The sequence below is a fragment of the Littorina saxatilis genome, linkage group LG1, assembly GCF_037325665.1.
Source record: "Littorina saxatilis isolate snail1 linkage group LG1, US_GU_Lsax_2.0, whole genome shotgun sequence".
Taxonomy (NCBI): Eukaryota; Metazoa; Mollusca; class Gastropoda; order Littorinimorpha; family Littorinidae; genus Littorina; species Littorina saxatilis.
In genome coordinates, this window is record NC_090245.1 from 45457289 (window position 1) to 45479680 (window position 22392).

The 22392-nt window shown below is 44.6% G+C and overlaps 1 protein-coding gene across 2 annotated transcripts in view; it reads left to right on the forward strand.

Moving 5' to 3' along the window:
* The window catches only part of LOC138971085 (FMRFamide peptide receptor frpr-18-like), a 44120-nt gene that overhangs the window by 14028 nt on the left and 7700 nt on the right, over positions 1–22392 (forward strand). The window contains exons 2-3 of one of the 2 annotated variants that reach the window (XM_070343699.1): positions 12083–12273; positions 13273–13492. In XM_070343699.1, the coding sequence (XP_070199800.1) occupies positions 12137–12273; positions 13273–13492 (357 nt within the window). In that variant the 5' untranslated portion in view covers positions 12083–12136. Of the gene's footprint in view, positions 1–11784; positions 12274–13272; positions 13493–22392 lie in introns of those variants that run through there. The other variant, XM_070343688.1, reaches the window with a different exon arrangement.

The following is a 22392-nucleotide window of genomic DNA, read 5'->3' on the forward strand; positions in this document are numbered from 1 at the left end:
TGTGTGTGTGTGTGTCTGTCTGTCTGTGTGTCTGTGTGTGTCTGTGTCTGTGTCTGTGTATGTGTGTGTGTGTGTATCACACAGTAAGAAAAAGTCCCCAAATACCGAACACTTAAGGAGATCTGCCATGTTCTCAAACACAACAGAAGACAGACCGTTTTTGAATGTGAATTGTAATTAAGAAAATAATCAGCAACATTCATACCACTTGTGGTAAGAAATCAACTTAATTTCAAAAAATCTAAAATATGTTCGAAATTCCACCTGTTACCTAAATCCGAACACAGAGGTTCAAAATCCAAACAGCACAAACCAATGTTACTTTGACTGACAAACATCGCAAAAGTACTCTCTTTGACTTTCTGTTATTCCAGCGCAATCCACATGTACCCATTTTGAGCACATCAAACACATCATGTCCTCACAGGTGCATTTTTGGCACAAAATAACAACCAGTTAGCTTCCTGTTGATGATTGACATTTCTGGCCCTCTTATTTTTAGCTTTCTGTTTCTCTCTGTTTTCTGTGTTTGGCTTTGATTTGCTTGTTTTCTTTAAGTTGGTTTTTGTTTTGCCTGCGACACTTCAAGTTTACGTGTGTAGGGACTTGACGTGATAATTTCAGCTTCTGTATAGTTCGGTATTTGAACCATAGGGGTGTTCGGTAATTGAAATCTAATTAACAGTTTTAAAACCACATGGTGCTCAGGCAAGATTAAGACGAATGCTTTCAAACTGACATATTTAGCTAGCAGATAGACCCCACTGTTCATTTCAACGATAACTTTTCACTAAAAACAACTCGGGCGGGGATGTAGCTCAGTCGGTAGCGCGCTGGATTTGTATCCAGTTGGCCGTTGTCAGCGTGAGTTCGTCCCCACGTTCGGCGAGAGATTTATTTCTCAGCGTCAACTTTGTGTGCAGACTCTCCTCGGTGTCCGAACACCCCCGTGTGTACACGCAAGCACAAGACCCAGTGCGCACGAAAAAGATCCTGTAATCCATGTCAGAGTTCGGTGGGTTATAGAAACACGAAAATACCCAGCATGCTTCCTTCGAAAGCGGCGTATGGCTGCCTAAATGGCGGGGTAAAAACGGTCATACACGTAAAAGCCGTGGGAGTTTCAGCCCATGAACGAACACACAAACAAACTAAAAGCAACTCAAATTCATGCTATGATTAGTCATCTGTCGGTCGAAAAAAGCTTTGAGGGTCATAAAATCATAAAATCACTCATCGTTTTCTCGTGCAGCCTTTCGAAGCCATAACTTTTTGTACATGCTAATAAGTAGAGGTTACACGCCGAGTCTCAGTGATTATCAAAAATAATGGTCGAAGTTAGCGGATCATGAAAAATGCGAGCTTTAGCGAGCTTTTTCATGACCGCGAACTGAGACCATTATTTTTGATAATCACTGAGACGAGGTGTGTAACCTCTTTATTCCTCCTTTCTTCAGTTATTCAAAGAAAAGAGGAGTTTTTTTGCGAAAGTTTGATCGAATCCTATTCTCTCAACCAGTCAACCTGCGCAGGCGATCGATTAATGCGCGGTTGTATAGTTCCGTGCAAATCATTCCATTCTGTTAACACTTCTTGTCAGTTTTCCTATTTTAGGCTAAAATCAAGTACACAGATATGCTGTTATTCTGCTGTGGCGGCAAAGGCAGATATTGTGTGTTCTGTATATGTTTTGGTATCGCTTAGGGTAATGTTTTTTCGTCAAATGGGACTAGCAGACGAACTTTTGCACCCGTGTTCCAACGTTAAAAACTGTATGAAGTTCCGTTTTCCGGGGAAAATAGTGTATGAAACCCCTTTATGTTGTTTAAATTGATGAGATGTGTGCATTTGGTTGCGTGTGATCTGTTTATTAAATGAAATATTGTTGAAAACTGACCGTCGGATTGCAGTCTGTTGTCGAAGGAACTGAGTGAAAAGAAGGGGAACTACTCTTGTCGCTAGACAAAGTATGAGTTACTTGCCTTGGGAAATTGCTTGTGATGAACGGCTTGAGCCACGGCAGATGAGATTCAGAAAACAACCGAACTCATGGATTTTATATGGAGATTCATGTGTTCAGGCCTGTAGTTGTTAATTTAAATGCGGTATGTTTGTATTGTTTGCTCCAGAGATGTATACTTCGTACATTAGAGCGTTCTGAACTTTTCAGTCGCAAAAAGTAGTACCGAAACAGAACAACCTCTCAACCCATTGCACTATCGAGGATTCAGGCTGTTGCTGGGTCGTTATTTGTTTGGTTGCTGGGTCATTATCGAAAAATAACTACCCCTACAAGTTTACAGAGGTAAAGAAGCAGAGGGGGGAATAAGGGATTGTATTATCCCCGAGTACGCTAGTACTTGGGTCCAGCAGACTTTAATTGTGTGTCTGTCTGTCTGTGTGTGTGTCTGTCTCGACTTAACAGCTTATTGCTGGGAAACTACTGGGTGCAGTTCGTTCAAAAGTTGATACACTAACTTGATAATAGGTCCGATTGATCGTATTAAAACTTCATAATGTTACCTGGGACCTAAATGCGAAATAATCCACAAAAACGACTCTTGGCGGTGGGCGCAATTCGCGGTGGGATAGAACTGCTGTTCGGCTAATAGAACAGCCAGCCAGCCAGCGACACCAGGCTTTGCGTGCGTGTGCCACTTTGCGTGCTGCGCGACCTAATTTTAGCACCCTAGGCATTTGAGTTCACTGGCAAAATTGTCAGAGTTGGTGGCTTGGTGGAAAGCACGTCCGCCTATGGCCAAAGTGATACGCGTTCGATTCCCGGCATGGGCGGTCTATTTTTTTTTTTTAATTCTTGTTTACTATTGTTTATTATAATAATAATAATAATAATAATAATAACGGGCATTTATAAAGCGCCTTATCAGAAGTTCAAAGCGCGTGACAACAATACATGTATACAAAAATCATACAATCACTGTCAGATTCAAACAACACATCATGCACATCTCACATCCCCAGACTCTATACTAAAGAACTATCCGTAATGTTGTTGGAACAAGTGAGTTTTCAAATTGGACTTAAAAGATGAAATGGATGGAGAGTGACGTAATTGAAAGGGGAGTGAATTCCATAACTGAGGTCCATAATACGAAAACGTGCGGAAGCCATGAGCCTTGCGTTTAAAGCGACCTTGACGGAGAAGTCGAGCATCATCAGAAGAACGAAGGGTGCGAGAGGGAGTGTAGAGAGAGACCAGTTCAGAAAGATAGGCAGGTGCCGATTCAGAGATGATATTGTAGCAGAAGCAGGCAGCTTTATACCTAATACGTTCAGATACAGGAAGCCAGTGAAGTTCTTTCATGAGAGGAGTGCAGGGTTGTCGATGCTGTGCTCTGAAAATGAGACGTGCAGCAGAGTGTTGTACTTTTTGCAAGGGTTGGAGAGTGGAGTCAGGGCAGCCTATGAGAAGGGAGTTGCAGTAATCTAATCTGGACAGAATGCAGGATGTAACGAGAGTTTTAGTGGCATCAACAGTGAGAAATTTTCTTATGGAACCTATTCTTCTGATCTCAAAGTAACATGTCTGACAGACTTTTTTGATGTGTTGTTTCATTGAGAGGTGGGAGTCCATGATGAACCCAAGATTCCTAGCATTATCAGAGAGAGAAATGTCACTAGAACCTACTGTGATGGAGGCTGGAAGGGAAGTGGTCGAAGAGGAAGCTCCAGAGAAAAGAAGAAATTCAGTCTTGTCATCATTTAACTTGAGCATATTGTTTGTCATCCATGATTTAATATCTGAAGTGCAGTTTTGGAGAGTGTGCGTCACCGCTTGGATTTCTGTAGGCTTGCATGCTTGTTGGAGTTGTGTGTCGTCTGCAAAGAGGTAGTGATTGACTGCGTGTTGCTTGATGACGGCAGAGAGAGGAGTGGTGTATAGTACAAATAAAACTGGGCCGAGAACTGATCCCTGGGGAACGCCGAAACAGAGAGGAGATGGAGGAGATGAGAGATTATTGACAGACACATACTGACTACGGCCCTGTAGATATGAACTAAACCAGTGAAGAGCGGTAGAGTGAACACCAAAAACAGATTCGAGACGAGAGAGCAGAACAGAGTGATCGATCGTATCGAACGCAGCTGAGTTATCCAAGAGAAGCAGAACTGATAGGTCATCATTATCCAGAGCAGAAAGAATGTCATTCACAACACGAAGCAAAACAGTCTCGGTGCTGTGGCCAGCCCTATACGCTGACTGAAGAGGGTTGCACAGGTTGTTGGTTTCAAGGTGGGAGAGAAGCTGACTAAGCACTACTTTTTCCAGAATTTTAGAAATGAATGGCAAGTTGGAAACAGGCCTATAGTTTTTCAACTGATTTTTATCCAGAGATGGTTTCTTGATCAAAGGTTTAACTACTGCAGTTTTCAAATCCATTGGCACAGTGCCAGAAGTGAGAGAAGAGTTGATTATGTTGGTTATGATGGGAAGAAAAAGGTCAAGGTTTTCATAAAACAAGTTGGTGGGGATGGGGTCTAGCTCACAAGACTTTGGCACTGTGTTCTTCAAAATCTTCAAAACAAACTGCTCAGATACAGGAGTGAAGCTATCCAACAAAGAACCAGAGAATTGTGAAGCCGGAGGCGAAGCCACTGGTGGAGGAAAGCTATTTCTGATGGTTTCGATCTTCTCAGTGAAGTAGTCAGAAAATACAGTTGGCAGGTCCTTGGGGTCATGGGTGGTAGGGAGGCTGGAAACCGTCTGTTTTCCAAGCAGAGAATTGAAATTTTGAAAAAGTTCTTTGCATGTTCTACTACCTATAATCTGGGCAGAGAAGAAAGCAGTTTTAGCGCCTTCAACTAAGTCATTTACTTTGCGTTTGATGGTTTCAAAAATCTCTTTGTGAACAGTGAGTTTGGATTTAAGCCAGCACCTCTCCGCCTGACGACGTTCACGTTTCAGTTTGCCAAACTGCTCAGAGATGCTACTGAACCACAGGTTAGATTTCCGCTGACGAACCGTGCGTTGGCAGAGAGGGGCGTGCCTATCAAGAATTGAGCGCAACGTCTGGTTATATTCAGTGACAGAGCAATCTTGAGATAAACCAGCTACATCATGTCTAAAAGACTCCTTATCAATCTTCTTGATGCTACGAAAAGTTATTGTTACAGGGGCAGACACAGGCTTTGGAACATTTAGACGACATAATACGGCGTTGTGGTCAGACTTAAGGTCGTGACTGACAAAACATGAACTGACAATGGCATCAGAAGGGCGATGAATGACTAAATCTAACATGTGACCATGCTTATGAGTCGGAGAGTCAACAGACTGGTGAAAACTGAACATGTCGAACAAATCTGAGAGTTTCTTGGTGTTGGAGTCATCAGCATTTTCAAAATGAAAATTAAAGTCACCCATCACAAGAGTTTTCCCAGGCAAAGAATCACAATGCTCAAGAAAGTCTGGAAACTGGTCAAAAAACATAGTGTTCGTGAGCTTATTCTTCTTGCTTGGAGGTGGCCTATAGACACAGGCGATGTTGATTCTAGAATCCTGAACGGTCATAGTCAGAGTAGCAGCCTCAAAGGTGGGGTGGCTCAGAGGTGATTGTGTGACGGTGCAATGTTTCTTCAGAGAGTCTTTGAAAACGAAGGCTATACCACCACCTCTACCAGCCACACCCAGCGAGTCCCGAGCGAAGGACTGCACGGAATAACCCGGCGGAGAAAGATCCTGGAGCTTCGCCTCATCACCCGCAGAACGGAGCCAGGTTTCGGTCAGCAGCATAGCGTCAATATCATTGTCAGAAATGAAAGTACTCACAGCAGTACGTTTGTTGGATTTACCAAGGGATTGGGCGTTAAAAGCACATACAAGAATCTCTGTCGAAGGAGGTTGGTTGGACTTGGTGAGGTTGGTATTCCATGTACTAAGAGTTTGAGATGTGGTGGAGGTCAACGACGAGGGGGTGGGTGGATGAACGAGGGGTCGAGTGGTGATAACACTGATGCTATGGCGTTTCCTTCTGCCTCCGCGACAGGGTCGCTTAGAGCGAGGCAGCTTGTATCCAATGGAGAGACATCGTAGTCGTGTTATCAAATCAGGGTCAAGGCAGGCGCCTGTGCTTTTCTTTGCCATCAGCTGCTCGCGCGTATAGCGACGAAAGAGCGGTTGAGAGGGCCAGCGCGCGTGGCAGGGGTCAAAGGTCTCGGTGGGTGTCGGGGCAGCGTTCGGTATCAAGCGATTTGGTGAGTTGTGCACGTGCGGCACACATGATGAAAAACATGGCGTACGGTGATCGGTATACTGGAGGGACAGAAGAGAAAGTCTTACCAGAATGCAAACGGCAAACATGGCTAGTCGAAGCGATGGTGGGGAATTTAGAATCCAGAGAAAGGCTGATCGATCCATTGCACAACAGCATACAAACTTTCAGTCACTACAAACACTCACAGAAGATGAAAACAACCAAGAAAGGTGGAGCGAAGATTAGTCTGCCTGCTAGGCGACTTGACCTTGACCCTCGCATTATGAACGTTTTAATGTTTTATTTTACTCTAATAATTTTTTTAATTGTGTAAAATAAATTTAAAAAAAAAAAATTAAATCCACGTGCACAAGACAAAAACGTTCATACTGGGGGAGAGAGCCAGTCTGAAGAGTACTCGGGTCCAGCGCGAGCGTTTTTTATATCACCTCGTGCAGTCAAATGTGAGCAGTCACCTCTTGTTTTCGATAAATCAGCTGTTCGGTATTAGTCACCTTCGACATTTGGGGACCCTGTGTTAAGGAACCTACTTACCTATGTGTGTGTGTGTGTGTGTGTGTGTGTGTGTGTGTGTGTGTGTGTGTGTGTGTGTGTGTGTGTGTAAAGAACCTACCTACCTGTGTGTGTAAAGGAACCTTCCTACCTGTGTGTGTAAAGGTTCCTTAACACAGCGAGGTAGGTAGGTTCCTTTACACACACAGGTAGGTAGGTTCCTTCACACAGCGAGGTAGGTAGGTTCCTTTACACACACAGGTAGGTAGGTTCCTTTACACACACAGGTAGGTAGGTTCCTTTACACACACACAGGTAGGTAGGTTCCTTAACACAGGGAGGTAGGTAGCTTCCTTTACACACACACAGGTAGGTAGGTTCCTTAACACAGGGAGGTAGGTAGCTTCCTACCTACCTGTGTGTGTGTAAAGGAATCTATACTGTTAAGAGACGATTTTTAAAAATAACTCTGTCAGAATTTGCAAGCATCAGATGTGGAAGAGTTGTGCCCCCCCCCCCCCCCCCCCCCCCCTTACCTCGTACAAACAGGAAACACGTGGTCGACCAGTTAAAACCATGAAAACAAATGATCGAGGTAAGGGAAGCTAGGGGAGGGGGGATGGGGGCGCAACTCTTCCACAACGTTTGCAAATCCTAACAGAGTTATTTCCGAAAAACGTCTAATGAAGTGTTCCACTTTTGACCACACTTTTTTGTTATAACCAGTTGTGAACACCGTCATAGATACTATATCATTCTACTAGGAAAAGTAGCGCACAAAGTGCAACTCTTCTGTTTAGAGTGTACCTTTCTGTGAAAAAGAACCTACCTCCCTACCTGTGTACATTACCGGTTACACCTCAAATCTTTCCAAACTTGTACATAGACTAAGAGCATCTTTTAACTGAACACATACAAAAACTCAACAGTAAATTCGTGTGCAAAGCGGGAATTGTTCGCCGAATTAATTTCGCACATTGACACGGGTGTCACCACAAAATTATTTGATAAAACAAACCTTTCTTCCGTCCACAAAACATCCAGGCTGAAGATTGTTATTGTGTGTTCAAATGGAAGGAGGCTCTTCGCCCACGTCAAATCCTGTAGACATCTGTGGTGATTTACGGATGAACCACATGCCATGAACGTATCTGTAAGGTTTCTTTCCGCGACGAGATTTGCTTCCGAAACATTCTGCAAAATATGAGTCTACTGACATTAAAATCAAAACGGGAGTATAACCATAACGCAAAAGGAACTTCAAATACAGACAAAGACGTCAAAAAACCTACGTCGGGTTGCTCGCAATCAATGAGTAACCCAAGGCGAGGAAATTTAATTTTCAAAAAGCTGTATTTTGGGGCATAACCTGAAAATGGAACAGAAATTCGAGGTGCACCACATTTTAGTATTACACATAACACGCGCTCGCACACACACACACACACACACACATACACACACACACACACACACACACACACACACACACACGCACACACATGCGCGAACGCCGGAACGCGCAAGCACGCACGCACGCACGCTCGTACATGACAAAAGTGGAAAGGGAATAGTATGAGAAATGACATGCCGAACACAGAGAAAGAGAGAGAGAGAGAGAGAGAGAGAGAGAGAGAGAGAGAGAGACAGAAAGACAACGAGAGAGACAGAATGACAGAAAAAGACAAAGAGAGACACAGAGAGAAAGAGACATAGACAGAGAAAGACAGCGAGAGACAGACAGAGACAGAGACACACAGACAGACAGAAATACAAAGAGAGAGAGAGACTGACTATTAGGGTTTAACGTCCTCTTACACCAACTGGTCTATATTGGGACAGGTATTGGTAATACGCTGAAGATATGGTGTGATACTTTGATTCGAACAAGCCCGCTGTGGCTGTCTTCTTCGACACACCAGCATTGGGTTTGTCTCGTCAAAGTATCGAAATACGATCATGATAATCAGAGACGAGAGATGATGCATGCGTGTCTTCGTGTTTTCCAAGCCCTGAGACTTTCGCTGTGAACGTGGGATCTTTTTCGTGCGCATGTGTGCACACGGGTGTGTTCGGACACCGAAGAGAGTCTGCACAAAGTTGACTCCGAGAAATAAATCTCTCGCCGAACGTGGGGATCGAACCCACGCTGATAGCGACCAACTGGCTACAAAGCCAGCGCGCTACCAACTGAGCTACATCCCCGCCCCGAGCGAGAGAGAGAGAGAGAGACAGAGACAGAGACAGAGACAGAATGACAGAAAAAGACAGAGAGAAATAGACACAGACAGACAGACAGACAGACAGAGACAGACAGAGACAGAGAGAGACGACACTCTGCGTTCAGGACAAGAGCGAATCGACCATCACTGAAGTCCAAGATGTTCACCTACCCTTCTTTCTTTGTACAACATACTGGCGTAAACTGAGGTTGTAGAAGCGTCTGTATTTCAAGGTCTGCAAGTACAAGGAACCAATGACAAATGGCACGTGCGACGGAAGGACAGCCCTAAAGTGTGACGTCACGTCGGACGTCTTCTATTCGCCAGTTCCCGGTTAGTATAAAAGCGTCACTTTCTTGTCTGCTGTCATTGTTGTCTAGTGCAAGAAAACAGGACGGTTTGTGGATGCTGTATTGAGTTAAAGACGAAAAATAGAATAATTGCGCTACGAATACAATAGAGCGTTTATTCAAAATGCCCTTGTGTTATAGCAGTGATCCGGAAACAAATTTTTGAATAGAATGTTTCTGAATGTTTTTGCCTATGATTAAACGTTTCAATAACTTACTTTCTTGTTCCGTTTTGGGGATTTTTCATTCTTGTCATAGAAGAAAATTCCAGTAATCATGCATAATATTATGTTGGATAAAACAGCATTTGTCCACTATTGATTCACAAAATCCGTCAACTTTATAAAAATCTTTTTTGATGAGGGGATACAACACACCCTTTAATTTAATTTAATTTTTTTATTAAACCGAGAAAGGTGTTGTCTGTCGGCGTGTGCTCGAATCTACCAGTGAGCCGGTTGGAGAAAGCACAAAGGTCTGCCACCAAGTGTATTCGTTTAAAATGACAAGCACCATCATGAATAACTTAACCGCTACATATCCAACAGAATTGTTGCAAAACCAAACGACAAACACTCTTTCTCGTCGGGACAGCTTCTTAGAAGAAGGATTTGATCAAACCCCAGAGCCGATTGCAGGGAACGACTCGGAAACAGGAAGTTCGGCAATGACACCGGAAGCTGATTTTAATGGCGATGGTGACACACTGTTGAGTGCTGATGTGTACACTAAAGCTGTTAACACAGTAGACCATCTGATTCCTGTCTTTCAGGTAATAAAAATACTTTTTTATATTCCATTTTGGGTAATCTTGAACTTTAGTGTGTTAAATTCATAGCTCAGAATCCAGTGACATTCTTTACTCATTTTTAATACAAGTCCATGTAAGCAAGCCAAATAACAGTTGTCGTGAAATTAATTGACGGATTGAGCTCCATAATTAATTAATTTGGTTGTTCAATCGACGAAAAAAATGAACCGAAAATGGCGTACGTTGTCAACCATGGGACATTATTTACACGAAAGAGTTGTCTCCCTTGTCCGCTCATACGGATAATTCCTTCTTTGACCCATGTAAACAAAATGCATTCGTATATACAGTTCATCGGAGTTCATTCCGTAACTTCAAAGGGATCTAAAATGACTTGTTGTGATTATAAGTGCAGGTTCTACAAAATTTGGAGACTTAAATGCCTCTGAACTTGTTCTGAGCAAGATTACCCCATTTTGTTGTTGTTTCAACTTTGATTATACTCGTGTCTTTTAAGATTGTGGAAAAACACCCCACCAAACCTTGTCTACTGCACTTCCTCTCGGTCTTTCCGCCTTTCTTTATTCCTGTCTGTCTGTTTTTCAGTCTGTTTACCTTTGTCTGTACCATGGACATGTTCCAGAAAACATTTCTCTTTCTTCTACTGTGTGAATGGTTTTGTGTGTGTTCATTTGTTTGTGTGTGTGTGCATTTGAATGTGTGTATGTGTGTGTGTGTGTGTGTGTGTGTGTGTGTGTGTGTGTGTGTGTGTGTGTGCGTGTGTGTGTGTGTGTGTGTACGTGTGTGTGTGTGTGTGTGTGTGTGTGTGTGCGCGTGTTTGTGTGTGTGTGTGTGCGTGTGTGCGTGCGCGCGTTTATGTGTGTGTGTGTGTGTGTGTGTACGTGTGTGTGTGTGTGTATGTGTGTGTGTGTGCGTGCGTGTGCGTGCGTACGCGCGTTTGTGTGTATGTGTGTGTGTGCGTGTGTATGTGTGAGTATTTTGTGTGTGTGTGTATTTTGTGTGTGTGTGTTTGTGTGTGTGTGTGTGCGTGCGTGTGTGTGTGTTGTGCGTGCGTGTGTGCGTGCGTCCGTGCGTGTATGTGCAAGTGTGTATGTGGGGGTGGGGGGGGGTGCTTGTGACGCCATGTAACATGCCGGTCACTTAAAACACACAAACAAATGGACAGGAAAAATCTTGCTTTATCGATGTCATCGTGGAATTTTTGCGTAAATCGACAGTGACTGTTGGCGATGTTGATGTTTTTGAGCTTCAGACTGAATCCTTCTCCATGAAAAATGTTCTCTTAAAAACGATTGACAATGCATGATTTAATTTTTTGTACTATCTTTTCTTTCTATCCATGCCAGGTACGAATGTGAACTCTGTTTCATAATAAAAGTTTAAAAAATCAGTTTTATCCTTCTCATGAAAAGCTGTTTCATAACGAGTTTTGCCAAATTCCACGACGACGTCATAGTGCACATTTTGCTATTTACTGTTCTACTTAAAGGCACAGTGCAGCTCACAGCCTTCGTTTTGCGTTTTTGTTGCAGCTGAGTGCATTTACAGTTCAAAAATCCTCCTATGGTAGTAAAACAAACCCAAAACTACCCAACGACGACATCTGTGAAGCTCGACAGTTTCTTGTTCACGCGAGTGCATAAATTAACCTAGTTATTACGTGGTGTTTGGTCGGAGTTCGATTCAACTGAGTGATTCCGGGCTCCATTTTGTTTTACACAAACTCATGATGATGTCTGACATAGTTTGCTAGTGACGTGTCTTTTTGTGCATGATGTGGTGATCTACCTGATCTAAATTTAGATCCAAAAATAGGTCAAGACCAGCCGGGTCCGAGTACGAAATTAATTCGTAAAAAAATCGCAGTTCTTGACTCTTTGGGTGCAAGTCAATGAAACTTGGTAGTTCTTCTAACGGATAGCTGCCTGAGGTATGACTAAAATCCCCAGAGGCTCCGTGCACCTGGATTTGACAAGTTCAGTACCTTTAACCCCCACTCTCCTCTTGCAGGTCTTCGGCATTGTTGTAAACGTCATCAACATAGCGGTGTTGACACGACGGCGCATGCGCAGTCCTACCACTTCCTTCCTTTTAGCTGTGAGCATCCTGCAGCTGGTCTACATCCTTTTGCACATGCCTGAGAATTTCTTCAACTACTTTCACGCACAGTCCTCGTCTACTCGCTTTTACCTTCTGTACAGGTAAGAGAAATTATAAAGGGTATATTTATTATTGGGGTGGTAAGAGGCGGGGGTGGGGGGGGGGTTACTGAGTAGGGAGGGTAGGTGAATCCCGTTGATCTTGTCTCAGACACTTTAAACACTTCGTTCATCTTGAGCCCTCTTCTACTCGCTGTTACCTTCTGTACAGGTAAGAGGCATTATAAAGGGTATATTTATGATGGGTGGTATGAGGAGGGGAGGGGGGGTTACTGAGTAGGGAGGGTAGGTGAATCATGTTGATCCTCCCTCTTCTACTCGCTGTTACCTTTTGTACAGGCAAGAGGCATTATAAAGGGTATATTTATGATGGGTGGTATGAGGAGGGGGGGGGGGGGGTTACTGAGTAGGGAGGGTAGGTGCATCATGTTGATCCTTTCTTAGACACTTTAAACACTTTGTTCATCCTGAACCCTCTTCGGGTCGCTTTCACCTTCTGCGCAGGTAAGAGGCATTATAAGGGGGTTTGTTCGTTGGGGGGGGGGGGGTAGGTGGAGAGGTGTTGATCCTGCCTGAGGCCCTCTTTCTCTTCTTTCATTCTCAGTCCTCTTCTACTCGCTTTTACCTTCTGTACAGGTAAGAGACGTTAGAAGGGGTATGTTTTGGACGGGGGGAGCGGAGGTGGGTTACCGAGTCGGGAGGGTAGGCGAATCCTGTTGCTCCTGCCTACAGGTGCTATGAACACTTCTTCCAGCCTGCGTCCTCTTCTACTCGCTTTTACCTTCTGTGCGGGTAAGAGAAAGGGTGTCTATGTGGGGTGGGAGATGGATATGTGCATTTTGCTGTTCATGTTATTCTCTGGCTCTCTGTCTGTGTATATATGTCTGTCTGTCTGTCTGTCTGTCTGTCTGTCTGTCTCTCTCTCTCTCTCTCTCTCTCTCTCTCTCTCACACACACACACACACACTCACACACCAAAAAATATAAACAAATCAACAAAAATATGGTGTCAGCGTCATCATCTTCACGGTGGTGTTACAGTATCTACGTGTCGAACTACTGTCTGCCGTGTGCTCGGCGCTGTATGTACGTGCTGCAACTCTTTGTATCGGTGGAGCGACTCCTGGCTGTGCTGGTTCCCCTGCGTGCCAGGCAGTTCCTGCTGGTGAGACGACCCAGGGTCTTCATCCTCGCCACGCCTCTCCTCGTCTTCCTCGCTCACATCCACGTCTGTCTCAAGCTGGAGGTCTATCATGCGACGGTGAGGTTTGTGTGTTTGTGACATCAGTCGTACAGACGGTGAGGTTTGTGTGTTTGTGACATCAGTCGTACAGACGGTGAGGTTTGTGTGTTTGTGACATCAGTCGTACAGACGGTGAGGTTTGTGTGTTTGTGACATCAGATGTACAGATGGTGAGGTTTGTGTGTTTGTGACATCAGTCCTACAAACATCCACGTCTGTCTCAAGATAGAGATCTATCAGGCGACGGAGAGGTTTGTGTGTTTGTGACATCAGTCCTACAGACATCGACGTATATGTCACAAACTAGAGGTCTGTCAGGCGACGGAGAGGTTTGTGTGTTTGTGACATCAGTCGTACAGACATCCACGTCTGTCTCAAGCTAGAGATCTATCAGGCGACGGAGAGGTTTGTGTGTTTGTGTGACATCAGTCCTACAGACATCGACGTCTGTCACAAACTAGAGGTCTACCAGGACAGTGTGAGGTTTGTGTGTTGGAGACATCAGTAGTAAGGAACAAGTATGCCTCATCCCCTGTGCAATGTGCAATGTGCAAGGGTAGGGTCCATCTTAAGGTTATATGTTAAAGGTGCCTGTGTTTAAGTAGTGATAAAGAGGGATTGCGTTTAAACGGTTTATTGAGTTTTATATTTTGTCATGTGATTTCATGTGCCTGTACAGACAGGTTGCTCGGTACTAATGACCACTCCAGCTGGAGTAATGACAGGATTACTGCGCCCCTGCAGTAATTGCCCCCATAGGGTCAATTACTGCTCCCGCCTTTTTTTATTGGGTGCTTATTGCAGCTGGGTTACCTAGCCCCCTCCTTTCTATTGACAGTAATTGGCCCTCCCTCTGTGATTTCACGGGCTTGGGACCGTTTTGACAGGATATGTCACATAGGTGTTATTTTGTTTTTGATATTTATTTTCCTCGTTGTTGCGGTGTTTTGTTGTTGATAGACTATGTAAGAGGTAGGGTTATATGTGTGGTGGAAATAAAATGTAAGTGCAAACACACACACACACACACACACACACACACACACACACACACACACACACACACACACACCCCTCCGGTCCCACACACGCACACACACAAACTCACACACACACACACACACAACACACACTCATTCACACACACTTTCTCCGCGCTTCGCGGAGCCCTCTCTCTTTAATAGTGCTAATAACTATCAGAGGTGTCAGGATAAGGCAATACAAATGGTACCACTGCTCTTCGCGGAGCCCCCCTCTCCGATAAACCACCAGAGGTGGTCAGTGGTTAGAGAAGTTTAATAGGACGTGGTTTGCCTACCGAGGGTTGATTAGGGTTTAATGCTTAGATTAGTGCTAGACAAATGGTGTGGGGTTGGTGTAGAAGTTAGCTCGACTGGTGAGAGGGATGGGAGCTGTTGTACACATATAAAAAAAAAAGTTTTAACAAGTAGACTCAGATTGTTGGTTTTTATGTGGGTGTTATAAACATCGCAAGTACATTTTACACCAAACACGAGTTGTTCTACAGTCAGTCATACAAAATGTTAGGTTAGAGACTGATCACGTCTGAGTATTGCACCACAGAGACGCAATACCTTACATGCTAGAACATGTTGGTTGGTCAAGACTAAAAATAGAAACGCATAGTTAGACACCAGTGTGATGCGGGAAAAGTATATAAATAAGCTTCTTCTGGGGGTAAGTCTTGAATGTCTCTTCGACTTTTACCATAAACAACTCCATTTGTTTCATTCCTGTTTTGCAGTAATTTAAAACTATAAAAAAAATAAAAATTAAAAAAAATAAAATAAAAATTAAAATTTACATTTTGCACACACATACATTAAAACAAAAACCCAAAACATGATTGTTAATGATAGTTGTTTTTTTTGGTGTACAACACCGCCTTGTTTGTTTTACACTTGTCTACTTTAGATGTTTTTTAAAAAGCCAGGTACTAGTTTTGGTTGCTTGTCTTAGGGACTCCCATAACTTGACGTGGGGTGACTTTTGTATTTCACAATGTTGGGTTATAGTAACCGAAGGTATCGTTGAAGGTAGACGTACCAGCCGGCTCCTGGTAGCAGTTTTTAAACAGATTGCTGCTCTCCTTCTTCTGGTGTTTTTTCTTTTTGTTCTGGGCTCTTCTGACACGTCTGGTGTTTTTTTTTAACTTCTCTAGCTACAACTTCTGTTTGTGTTTTAAGTCACTTCAACGGCCTTTTCGGGCTTTGATCAGGCGAGTAAATTCTTTACTGTCCAAGGTCACTCCTCTTTGACTTGGTCGCACGCGTCTGTTTTTTCTGTTTCCTTGGGTGATGTAATGTCTGATGTGGATTTTCACAACTGACACTCGCGAAAATGTTTCGACCCAAAGGAAACATATCGGGTTCGGGTAGCGGTGAGCTAAACAGAGGCTCTTCCTTATCAACTATCTCTTTTGTCGTTCTCAGCAACAACAACAACAAAAGTGTTAAACAACTTTTACTTCTAGGAGACTGTCTTTGTAGACTGTAGTGTAGAGTAGGCGGTGTTGTCTTGTGGCTCGATCAGGGGATTTAGTAAAAAAAAAATTTAGTCAACACCACCTTTATACATAACCTCCTTACACTATGACATCAGTTACTATTTTTACAACATCAGGTTTAGACTTGTTGCGTTAACACATCTCTGAAAAAGTGCTATGAGCTTACGGTCATTTACAGCTGGGTTTTGGGGTAAAAAATAGATTGTTTGATTGCCGGCAGCGGGTGACGGAAGGGTTTAAGTGTCGGAAAACGACCTTGTAGAAAAGCCTGAATGGAGGTGTTTAATTGTTTTTATTTTGTTGTTGATAGACTATGTAAGAGGTAGGGTTATATGTGTGGTGGAAATAAAATGTAAGTGCAAACACACACCCCCCTCCGATCACACACACACACACACACATACGCGCACGTTTACACAAGTACTTCCAAACAAGAAGGTAAAAAGTCAGACGTAAAAAGTAACAAAACAATACATAAAACTGCTCACATTAGCATTCAAGAATTATACAGACACATAGTTATTAACTTTTCCAATATGATCATTTTATTATAAAAGTGACATCAGTCTTTTGAATATTAAAAAGAAAATTAACATTTTGCATACATACATTAAAACAAAAAAGCCAAAACATGATTGTCAATTCAAAGGGACGAGGTGGTCCCCGGATTAGTTGTCAACTTCATAACCACTTCTTGGTGTCACAGGAAGAGGATTTACGGTTGTGACAGGACAGTAAGCTGGACATGTGGAATACAGGGGTCGCTGCTGAGGGTATTCCTCGCTTTGTGTCGAATCCGTGGCTGTGGTTGATGGTGTTGAGTGGTAGTAGTCTGACGGCGGACACTCTGTGTGATTCTTCGGATGTTTCTCCTCCTGCTTCTCCTCTGTGGGTGACAGAGAAGATACCTGTTGGTGGTAGTCTTCGTTGAGTTTTTTCTGCACTCTAAGCAGTTTCTGAAACTTTTTCAAGTCCAGGGTGACTCCTCTTTGGGTGGAGACAACACGCCCACCTTTGGTGTTGGTGGGAACAGCATAGTGGCGAATATGGATTTTTACAGCCCCTCGCCACGTTTTTACTGAGCCAAAAAGGCTTCCACCTAGCGGGTAGCGTGTAGCCGGCTGTGGTGGCTGTTTCATGGTCCCTGAAGGCATGGTCGACTCCGCAAAAAACCTCTGTAGTGGTCTTTTTACAGCCGTCCTGTCTTTATATACACACTTGCGGCTCATGTACATCTGGTTTATTCTGGTTTCAACGGGTCCACACTGGTTTAGACTGAGGTCACGTGGGATGCTATGCCGTTTTTCACTCTGTTGCATCACTCACAGAGCAGTTGTTCAGTCACATGAGTGATGACCCTTTTTCGAAACGCTGTCGTTTCTGTCCACCTCCACACAACAACCCGCAAACACCACCAGGAGAGTCCGTCTGGGTGTGTCTTGGGTAATGCCACATTCCAACGGCTAAGAATTTTGTCTCGATTTAGGTGTTCCCAGACTTTATCTGTGATGGTTCTAATGGCGTCAGCAGTCCACCGTGTTGGATAGTCTTTTTCTTCTCTCTTTTTTTCTTCAAGGCGTTTGCAAACAACGCGTTTCAACTCACTAACAAACATCAAGAACAAACTGTTTCGCAGGTGAACTTTAACTTTGAGAATACCAGCCTCCAATTCTTCCAACATCTGTTCTAAAGAGGGACTGGCCGTCTCCATCATGACTTTTTGTTTTGTGTACCTCTCTTTTTTTACCGTTACTCTTCTAGCCCTCTCTCTACTTTTGGTGGGTACGATGAGAGTAGTGGAGATGAATCCTCCCCTTCTTATATAGACACGCACACACACACACACACACACACACACACACACACACACACACACACACACACACACACACACACACACACACACACAAGACACATCCAATAAAATGAATAAAGACAATGCACAGGACTTCAGTTTCTTCTCAGCTGTTGGACCAAAAACCATACTCTTCGATCATTACCCCAAAGTCTGTTGGGAGAAAACACACGAAGCGTTCGAAATAAACTGGCTCCGCGACTTTCCATCAAAACATAGTACAATACATACAAGCCACAGGCTGAACTCGTCAAATCTTGCAATAGACGTGGGTTGTACACGTGGGCTGAAATGTGTTTCACCATAAAGTTTTCAATAGCGGGGTGCACGGGTGGTAAACCAAAACTATCGAAATATTCCGCTTGTCCAAGTCCATCAAACCAGACACACACCCAGTGTTCTCCCGGTCCTGTACTGCAATCTGTATTGATGACAAAAGCGCTTGGGCGTCGCGTATTCACCTGTCGTGGGAGTCTGTCTCTGGGAAACACACCTCGAAACACACGTCGGGTATGAATGTCTCTCCCCAACACTCGGCTAATGTCTTTGCTGTTCATAGTGCAAAATCAGTCAGGACCTGGCGAGAGCGATCAATCTCGATCATGCTGTCCATTTCACCATACACAATCACCATCACAGGCGCTGGAAGGGCTTGGTTGAACTTCAGCTCCAGACGCAGGGCACCGCTTTTCACCAGTTCAAACTGATCTCCATCCAGAAGACTGGGACTCAGGTCACAACTGTAGATAGCATACCCCAGCTCAAAATCACGCAGTTCCATGTAAGATCCCGCATCTCTGTTGGCGAGACCCGTAGAAGTCATGAGGCTGAAGAATGATCTCACATACTGGTGTTGTTCAAAGTTCGGTGTCAGGGGTTTGCCGGGGATCTGTTTCCCGTCCAGGTACAGGCTGAGAAAGGACAATCCTTGTGTCTTGAAGTGGTAGGGATTGCGTGAGGCTTGTCCGTTGAAAGCAGCGCTGTCCACCAAGCCAATCACCAGGCGGTTGGGTGTCTGACTCAGAAACAAGTTGTCCTGCACAGCACTGAGGTTGCCTGTGGGAATGGAGAAAGTCTTTACCACGACCCTTTTCAAAGGATACTTGGCCGCGCCTTTTTCCAGCGCTTTGGCGTGAGCGAGGCTCACAGCGGGGTTCAACTTGACTTTGCGAACAAATAGGGACGCATGCGTGATGACAGTGCGGAAACCCTGAAAGGGGTCAGGAGACATCAGATGGAAGATGTTCTTGGAGTCTGATCTTCACGTCCACTCCGTTCATCATGTAGCGTTCCTGGTGCATGATGTCAGCATGAAGTCGCCCCATCATGTCTGCCTCTCTGCTCCTCGTGGTTTGCTCACGACGTACCTTCAAACCCCAGTTGTCATCCCCGTCTGTATCATCCAGATGGTTGGCGCTATCTCGGTAATACATGGCACTGGTGAGGTGACTTTTCTTGGCTTCTCGTCCATAGTTGAGGGTAGCTTCAAGGTAGGCACGGTAGGGGTAGGTGTTCTCTGAATTGGTTACCAAAGTATCATTGAGACTGATATCCACCTGGGAGAACAGGCTGTGCAACCAGTAGTTGACAGGAGCCACATGGGAATCAGCATCCAAGTTTGTTCCGTCTGCTTTGGTGATTTTAGCTCGCACATGGAGATACGTGTTGCTTAGATCCAGGTACTCGGATGTGGCACCACTGATGGTAAACTCAATAGGGGCTACTGGGGCCAGAGTAGCCAGCGGATGATACTCTACAAACATTCCCTCCTGCACAGCTGTCTATGTTGGGTGTACAGAAAACAAATCCAGTCCAGTATGTACACTTTCACATGACTGAGGGTGAGCAAGCGCCATGATGCTTATCCAAAAATATCGGCTGCCGTCGCCCTCCTTCTCTTCTTCTGTCTCCCAGTCTGACCTTGGTGGCGTGGTGTGGGTGATTTTATACGTTTCCTTGCAGGTTCTCCAGGCGGCGCGGCTGTTGTGCCTGTCACTCGACCCACGGCTTGGTGAAACAAGCGCTTCCCTGCATTGCTAGCTCTCTGCTGGAGTGACGACTTAACACTACGCCCAGACAATACATCCTGAGCCACCAGCATACCTGTCCTAGCCCCCTCTTTCAGCAGAGCTTTTCCACCACTTCTCAAAAGAGGCACAAGGGCTCGACCAATACCCCCTAAGAGATTGCCAATGCCATGACCTTTGTAGTTTCTTCCTCCTACAAACACGGGGAGACCGTGACCGACCTGGTTGCAGTAATAATCTTCATAGAGTTTTCCACTGCCCTGGAAAGGAGTAAGACGAACCATCTTCTACAAATGGTCGGTGCGTCTACGACGAAAATGAAGCGTCACGATCGTGTGCCCACTGTCAAATGAAATCTCTTTGCCCGTGTCCGTCGTTAAAAGCATTTCCACCGTGTTGAACTGAAAGCGAGTCAGAGGGATGTAATGGGGTTTTTCAAACATATAATGCACTGTCTCCTTGGTTTTGTCGATGGGAGGAAGAGTTCGCAGTAGAGGAACCATGACGTCTCCCACGGGTCGGGGGCTCACCAGATCACAATAAACAAACATACTTTTAAACTCTTTGTTCAAATCCATGAAGCGTGTTGCAGCAAGGTGCGCAGGTCCTCGTATAATCGGTGAAGGTAGTCCGAGGATATCCTGCAAACTATGACTCATGTGAAAGGTAGCACCCTCCTCATAAAGAGTCACACTCGCTTTTTTGGAGGCTTGGTTGTAGTAAAACTTCATTCTTCCTTTGTTATTGGGTTGGTCTCCAATCAACGTTTCCACTTATTTGTTCAGCGTATGGACAAAGTACTTATTGGACTCGTACAGTCCCTCCTGTAATGCCGCGCGTATGGTTTGACTTTCATCACCCTGGCTATTTTCTGGTTCCCTGTAATGAAAATACACATCTCTTTCCCGTACGTTCAAATAGTTGTTGCTAAACTGAATCTCAGCCAGTCCTACTTCGTACTCTCCATTGAGATCTACAGCCTGAGGAAGCTTGGTAAAAAAAATGACTCGCATTGTTGTCAGGGTAGTGCTGCAAGGAGCTGTTGCTGGGGAGTGTCAGGTAGAACATGATGAATGAAGACGTTGTTACTGTACCAAGGGTGGATCAAATGGAAGGATTAGGAAGCACGTAGCCGAGGCAACTTCCCAGTAGGGCCACCCACAAATTGTCTGTCCCGTGTCCACGCGTCAGATTGAACAGAGACACTCCAATCACCACATAAATAAGGAGCATCTGACAAAGGAAGACAATCTCGCTCCGAGGGACACGACGCCCAAATACACGCCACAGCTTGGATGTTCTTCAATCAATCAATCAATGAGGCTTATATCGCGCATATTCCGTGGGTACAGTTCTAGGCGCTCTGCAGTGATGCCGTGTGAGATGAAATTTTATACAGCCAGTAATTGCAGCCATTTCGGCGCATATTTACCTTTCACGGCCTATTATTCCAAGTCACACGGGTATAGGTAGACAATTATTAACTGTGCCTAAGCAATTTTTGCCAGGAAAGACCCTTTTGTCAATCGTGGGATCTTTAACGTGCACACCCAATGTAGTGTACACGGGGGGGGGGAGTTCGGACACCGAAGAGAGTCTGCACACAAATTTGACTCTGAAATAAATTTCCGCCGAACCTGGGATCGAACTCACGCTGACAGCGGCCAACTGAATACAAATCCAGCGCGCTACCAACTGAGCTATATCCCCGCTTAACAACACTGTCTGGTTCATCCAGAGGCGTATTAATCTTCTGATCTTCCTCCATCAGAGCCACTGAAGCTAGTCCGTGTAGTGGGTCAGTGCCGTCTGTGGAATCCAAGAATTGAATGACGGGTCATAGCCGAGCCATTTGACTAAATACTCTTTCTGTTTGCCTTTTCCAGGGCGTTGTTCCAAAACAGCTTCAATGCGGTATATTTCTTTCTCCCCCACTTTCTGCAGTTCCTGCTCATAAAAAGTCCCCAGCAGTTCTTCTCCGTGATCATCTTTCAGCACATAGGTCACGGGTGTGGTTGTCTTGACTTGACTGATGGTAAAGAGTTCCTCTGTCCAAGAAGGCATATAACCTTTCTTAAAGACTCTTCTCGTCTTGCTGATTCGCACACGGTCTCCTATGTTCAGTTTAGGTGGTTTGGAGAGAGTTGGACCACCATACAACCGTTGCCACACTTCCTCCTGATTAGCGATGGTTACGTCAGCAGGAGCTTTCTTAATACTGCGGTGGTAGGAATGATTGTAACCACGCACCAGCTTAGGCAAGACTTCCACATACCTCACTGAACTTGTTCTGGTGAAATAACGCCACAGTTTGTCTTTCAAGGTACGGTTGAAGCGCTCCGCCATTGAGGTTTTAATGTCATCATTTTCTGTCACAAAAAAGTGTACCTTTGTTTTACCCAAAAAAGCCTGGAACACCTTGTTTTTAAATTCGCTACCCTTATCTGTTTGTAGTCTCAGGGGTTGACGACCTCGGGCAAAAATGTCTTTGAAGGCTGTCACCAGAGAG